The following is a 7,130-nucleotide window of genomic DNA, read 5'->3' as shown; positions in this document are numbered from 1 at the left end:
TTAATTTTCTTTCTATCTATCTATCTATCTATCTATCTATCTATCTATCTATCTATCTGTCTGTCTGTCTGTCTGTCTGTCTGTCTGTCTGTCTGTCTGTCATTGTGTCTGTTCTATTTATCTCTCATCCTATCTATCTATCATCTATCATCTATCATCAATCTATCCCAGATCTGTCTGTCTGTCTGTCTATCCATCCATCCATCCATCCATCAATCTATCCCAGAACAACTGCTTTACAATATCCACCAAGCATGTAGTAAAGTCCTAGCAACCAGTCAAAACAGCCTGGCAACCACCTAGCAATGCCCCAGCAACCAGATACTGTAGAAAAGCCTTAGCAACCAGCTAACAATGCCATGGAAAGCATCTTGAACACCTTAGTTTTTCTTTGCTGTCTTATATGTCACTTGGAATGATGAATCAAAACTGCATCAAACGTGAGATTTATTCTGGGGACAAATTTCACATGCACACATATGCATACCGACATGCACAGTTAAATGGTGTAGATAAAAAAGATACACGTTTGCTTTTAACAGGGCCATTGAAATCAGGCCATACATGAAAGGTCTGTGAAATACCACAAATATTTCGGAAATAAAAAGTAGGCCGCCCACAGCCATGTCAACTTCATAAAGCACGTAGTATTGGGAACAAATGAGGGTAAAAAGCGAGCGGGAGGCCTAATGAAATGACTGGCATGGCTGATTTTAATGAGGCTAACATTGAGACACTATCAAGTGGTGAGTGAGGGTGGAAGGGTGGTTTAAAAGGCTCAAAACCACCAAAAACACATCAGCAGTCTCTTTTCCCTAATAATCCTCTTATGTCCCGCATTTTCTGCAGTTTCTTTCACTTGAGAGTTTGTGTCACATCTAAACTTTGTGATCCCTCTTCTCGAAGGTCCCATCGTCCCCTGAGAAACCATTCAAAAAACACCTATCAGCCAATCAGATGGGTGTGAAACACACTGGGAAAGAAAAGAGAACTTCACTGCATGCAAGTGAGAGAGAGAGTCATGTGACTTGAGGTCCACCAATCAGATCATGGGATTGCTGTGCAGCAGCACCACCGCGGGAGCTGTGACCTCGGATACCTCAGATATGCGACTGACAGGCCGTTACCACGGAGATCACCATTGTGAGTGCGTCAGACACCTGAACCTTTGACTACCTGACTAAAACCACGTAGATACTACAACAACCACTACTAGACAGACAAAAGTGTCCATCGGCAAAGGTGAATCCATTGCTCTGAGTTTCTCTCTCTCTCTTTCTCTCTCACTCTCGCTTGCTCTCACCACACTGCACATATGCTGTTCTGTTAGTCGGATTGTGGCGAAAGATTCCTGTGGCACTCTCAAACCCCAAATTCTTGGTTGCAGACAGTCTATGTAGTTTCTCTATTTCTCTTTCTCCGACTGTCATTCTCTCAGGCTGAAGTCGGTAAGGTGGCGGAGAGGCCAGTTCTTTTCCCTCCTGAGCGGGACACATGGCTTCAAACAGCATCTTCGACACATTCTCCAGCTACTCGCCCAGTTTACTGCGAGGTAAGTAACCCGTCGTGGCATTCCCTTCCCTCCTCCTCCGCCGTTGTGGTGACCAGAAAGCTGTCAGGCGTAGTTTTGGTAGTTGAACGCTCATAAGAGTGCATCTGCTCTAGTTTGCTCTGTGTCTGTGGCAGTTTAGCAGTTATGAATGTGTGACATTGCATACTTGCATTTGACATGTTGTCCGTGGACTACAAACTCCCTTAAGAACACTTTATAAAGTGCAACCTGGCTGTCAGTTTATGCTTGTTTTGCTTTGTAAAGTGACTGCTTTAAATGTCTGTTGATGTAAAAAAGCATTATGTAATTCTATGTATATAAGTTTGACGTTGAGCCTTTATGGCCTTCCATAGATCCCATGAAACCTAGATCAGGGTATTTAATGCACAAATCTGTTTTCTGCAAACTCTAAGCATAAGTTACCTGTGCATTTGTCTTCTGTTAGATGTTTGTTTTTTTAATGCCGCAGTCTGTTTGGAGCAGTTCTGATGGGTTTGGATCATAATGGCCTGCTCACCGCAAGCATTAGCACCATAAACGCTCTCTCAGCGCAGGGCGTATGGGAGGAACCAGCTAGAACAACCTTTACTGGAACTCACAAACCAGTCAACTTCTGGAGCCAGGGCACTCTCGGCCTTTCTGTGGTCGCTGTGTATATGTGTGGGTACGAGCCCAAATCAACATTAGTGATTTACTGGCATCTGCATCTCCTAAGCTCCTCAGCAGAGGCCATTTGTCACTATGGTAACATCAACATTGTTGATGTTGAGCTTCCTGTCCTTGGATCGAGTCCGATTTTGTTTTAAAAACAATGCAGAATCATTCTCCTCATGTAGTGCTTATTTAGGGCGAGATGGAATTTAAAGTCAGTGTGAAGTCAATATTTACTCTGATATTTACTCTTTAATGCATGTATCTGGTCTAATTGTTCTTGATGTATCACTGCAATTACTAGGGGAAAAAAAATTGACTTCATAATGACTTTCCTACTTGGCTGACATCACAAATTCCTCCAATTACCTGTCATTCTCATATATAATTCTCAGTTCTTACAACCCAGTCAATTTCTAATGTTTAAATTGAAGACCTGTCCTACATTTTCCAAAGTCTTATTTGTGTATGTTATATGTAATATAAGGGGAGAAAAATTGGGTTGCAAATTGCATTCATGTTGAATTTGATTTAATTTTGAATATATATGTATGTGAGTTTGCGAGTGTGGTCATGCATATGCGTTACAATGTGCAGTTATTGTAAATTAATATATGTAATTGATATTAATATTTACATTTATGCATTTGGCAGATGCTTTCATCCAGTGCAACTTGCATTGCATTCAAGATGCTGTATGCATTTCATCAGTTCATGCATTCCCTGGGAATGCTCTTTATTAATCTTAATTATTCTTCTAGCAAGTAATATTCATTAGTGTAGGCTGTTTACTGTTGCCAAACAACGTAGAAACCTGGTGCTGCATTAATGCAATTTCTTTCAAAAGCAGCTCATCCAATCAGAATTAAGAGTCAAATATATTTGTTTCAGAAATCAAGTTGTGTAAGATCAAAGTAAAGCCAAGATTACAAGTGATACTTTCGGTCTTAAGTGATGGCAGAGACAAAATATATACGGCCTGACTGCATTGTTTTTCTTCCTCTTTGCAGTCCATTTCACATAGATGACTTCAGATCCATTCATATCCCACTCATCTGCATGCATGAAAGTCTAGAAGTTTGAGTAATTGCTGCTGAATTGATCCTCACATGGTACGGTTGAGTCTGTGTTTACATGCATCAGCAGAACTCTGAGCCGGTTAACATTACTGTAGAGTCTGGGATGGATCTGTGTGAGTTAAATGAAGTAGCTCAGAATAGGATTGAGTGAATGCTGATGCCGTCTGCTTTATGTAGTAAACAGTAGCTAAATGCTAGTGGGGGGTTATGTTTGCTATGTTACTGTAAACTCCCAGCATGCAGTTCCACTCTCATTCCACATGTTCAGTGTTGGAGGGACTATCAGTCCTTGAAAAATCTTGATTGATTACTAATCAGAATAATTCAGGAAAAATGTTTCCTAATGTCTGTTGTGGTTATGTTCCCCGTGGGATGAGCTGAGGGTTTCAGTTTGTCTTAACAAAGTGCTTTCATTCAAAAATAAGGAAGAAAAAGAAACAGGGAAGGGAATCAGAAGTCTTAAAAAGTGTGTTTGCTTTACTAGCAGTGTTGTCAAAATAAGAGTCTGGGAGAGAGAGGTAGTGTTTGCAAGGTATTTTTAACCAGTTGGTTTCTGTTTAAAGTCAACATGAAATACCTTTCGCTACTCATTTTACTTTTGCAATTTAATTTCCACATAATACAGATGAAAAAAATGTAGGGTGGGACTGGAGTGTTACATATCAAAATATGGCCAGGTGACTGGATGGAAGAGATTGAGAAGTAATAGAAATGTGTGATAATAGAAGGAAAATAATGCAGTTTCAGAAATGATTTGCATTTTGAGGACGGAATATGATGATTTTTTTATATATTTTATTTTTGGCAAAACTTTTAAATTTGCAATAATGTGCACTGATGAATCAGTCACAATTGGGATAACATGTATTAAAAAAAGTAAATAGGCTTGATTTTGAATTAATCAGTAATAGACTTTTCTTTCTTTCTCTCTTTCTTTCTTGAATCAATGAACTATGAATTCTGTTTCTACTGTTTTTTAGAGTCAGATACTGAATGATATACTCAGATACCAAAACCCATCTCTAATATCCATTGGAAATCATTTGTGAATATGCAATATCCTTTTTTCAGTTGTTCGGCCACGAAACCAAAAGTGAATCATTTAAAAGCAGAAAGCCATTTAGTTAAGTTATCTAATCTGAGTTTTTCAGATATCCTTTGTTGTGCACAAAAAAAAAAAAAAAAAAAAAAAAAAAAAAAAAAAAAATATATATATATATATATATATATATATATATATATAGTTGCATTTGATCCGTTTCTTTTCATAAGGATTAACAGCATATCTAATAAATATATTTATTACTGTCTATTAGTGATCTGAATAAATGTAAACTATGTGTGATATGCATATTTATGCAGTGTATTTGCTCTATTAAACTGATCTAAGGTCTAAATCAAGACATTTATTCTCAAATATATTCAATTCAGAAACGTCCTTCTAAATTCCAAACTCAAATTTAAAGGTAAATGAATGAAGACAGTCATGACACGTCTTCAGCTCACAACACACACACACAAAAAGAATAAATAAATAAATAAAATAATAGTTTTAATAATCAGGGTTTTATTTGTCTTGGCTTGTTATCCAGTAATAATATATATCATCATTAAAACTGGATATATTTTTTTGAGAAGCAAAATTGCATAAAATATTTAGACAATTATCCATGTAAATAACCTTCTTTTTCTAACCCCATTATAAGGTTTTTGTCCTTGATTTAAACATAAATCTAATACAGTTTACTGAGGTTTATGAATAAAACGAGAACATTTGCCTGTGGGGAAAGAATAATAAACGTCATTTAAGTACATTCATTATGCACATTAAGTACAAATTATTAAATAAAAGTGTGTTTAGATATTTCACTGGAAAACACAAGAAAAAATGATTTAATAAAATATTTTTTGAAGCGCATATGTACAGTGATGTACTATATGGAAAGAGTCTCATAAAATGGTTCACATAGAAGAGAAAAAGTGAGTGTGAGAAAGAAAATTGAAGGAACAAAGGGAGGGGGTGTTGTGTGTGTGTGCGCACGCGTGTATGTGTTGCATGTTAATCTGATGCAGACTCTGTTTGCTTCTGCTGCTCACCAGCAACCACAATGAGGTCACACCTGTTGCACTGAAACAGCAGTCTAAAACACACACACTCAATATAGAAATTTATAATAACGTATCTATACAAGCCATTTACATGCATAAATGGAAACACGAGCACACAACCACATTCACACACATAAGAGAGAAGGTCTGCTCGCATTAAATTGGCCTAAATTTTAAACATTCAATGTAAAAATGATTTACAGATCTAGTCAATATGTTCTTTTACTTGATTATTTCCATTTGCATACTTGCTATTTTCAGGAACACCAGTAATGCATCTCAAGGCAGTTTATTTCTATATACATTTGTTTTGTTTTGTTTTGTTTTGTTTTGTTTTGTTTTGTTTTGTTTTGTTTTGTTTTGTTTTGTTTTGTTTTGTTGAGACAACCCTAAATCCTTTTTAAATTGCTATTTTATGCAACTTGTTACTCATCATGAAAACAGCCAAAGAAACTCTTATGGTATAGATAGATAGATAGATAGCATTGCTTTACTATATATATATATATATATATATATATATATATTATATACAGTTCGTTTAGAACCCATTGATACAACTTGGATTTAAAGGAGTCATCGGGATGCTGCATGCACTTTTACAAGTAGTTTGAACTGAAATGTGTTGGCAGTGTGTGAACACAACCACCCTATAATGATAAAAATCCACCCAGTGTTTTTTTTATCTTGTTAAATCATTTCCCCTTTCTCAAATCGAGCCGACCTCAGATGCCATCACACAGACAGGCCCCTCCCACGATAGTTTGACTGACAGTAGCGTTTCAGCACAAACTGGACTGGTGTCTTACCTTAGACCCGCCCGGAGTGAGCTGTCATCAGTCTGCCATTGTTTGGAACAACATGCGGGTTAGTAAATTATGACAGAATTTCTATTTTTAGATTGGTTAACCTAAAGTAATTGAATTCCACTCAGAAAAAGCCTTGCAAACTGTTACCTTCAGGTTTCCACTAATAACCCATTTTTACAGCGTGGAAACATGCATGCACAAGCATACATCTGAATGCATGCACATACGTAGACATGCATAAAAGAGTCTTCCGGTTGAATTCTACCGACGTGACCTCACATAACATGAAGAGCAAAGATATACTCCATCAGTTGGAGCTACATAAAACATCTATCACATTATGCCCTGAAGCATTCATGGCAGAACTTAAGGACACTGAGTGCTTAGCCCGCAGATTTACCAATGCAGCATGCAGGTCGTGCAAAACTTCAGATGACTGCACAGAGTTTATTAATTTCATAAACACATGGTTTGTGCTCCTATAAATTGATATTTCACTTTCACTCGAGCACATTCAAAGGCTTTCGGCTTCTGCCCATTACCCTCTGTCCCCGAAAATATCAGCATCCAAGGCAAGAACTGAAATCTGTAACCAGATATTGGGGGTCTGGATATTGGACAGGGAAGAACATAATGAAAACGGCATGAGGGTCTCAGTGGAGGGTCTGGCTTCTGTGTCTAATTTAGCTCAGAACAATTGCTATTTATAAAGCGCAGGCTCTGTTGTGGGACTGGAGTTAATTAGGGAAATGTCCTGAGTATAAAGGGAGTGTTTTGCAGGGATTTCTTGTCACTGATCCTGAAGCTAGCGATCAGAGCTTGTGTCAGGACATTTTAATGGCTGTGATGAGTAAGAGATTTTCTTGTGTAGTTGCTCTATCTTTCTTGAGAGGCTGTTATTTAGGTTGCAAACAGAGTTTTTTTACCCTG

General features: G+C 37.4%; 1 protein-coding gene across 3 annotated transcripts in view; it reads left to right on the top strand.

The window, feature by feature from the left end:
- Positions 1–977: 977 nt before the first annotated feature.
- The window catches only part of runx3 (RUNX family transcription factor 3), a 64,134-nt gene continuing 57,981 nt past the window's right edge, over positions 978–7,130 (top strand). Inside the window, exons 1-2 of one of the 3 annotated variants that reach the window (XM_042769462.1) lie at positions 978–1,242; positions 1,439–1,552. In XM_042769462.1, the coding sequence (XP_042625396.1) occupies positions 1,495–1,552 (58 nt within the window). In that variant the 5' untranslated portion in view covers positions 978–1,242; positions 1,439–1,494. The remainder of the gene's footprint in view (positions 1,243–1,438; positions 1,553–7,130) is intronic. The other 2 variants (XM_042769460.1, XM_042769461.1) reach the window with 2 other exon arrangements.

Source organism: Cyprinus carpio, chromosome A13 (assembly GCF_018340385.1).
Source record: "Cyprinus carpio isolate SPL01 chromosome A13, ASM1834038v1, whole genome shotgun sequence".
NCBI lineage: Eukaryota > Metazoa > Chordata > Actinopteri > Cypriniformes > Cyprinidae > Cyprinus > Cyprinus carpio.
The sequence above is the reverse complement of the archived record's forward strand: the minus strand, read 5'-3'. Positions and strand labels throughout refer to the sequence as shown.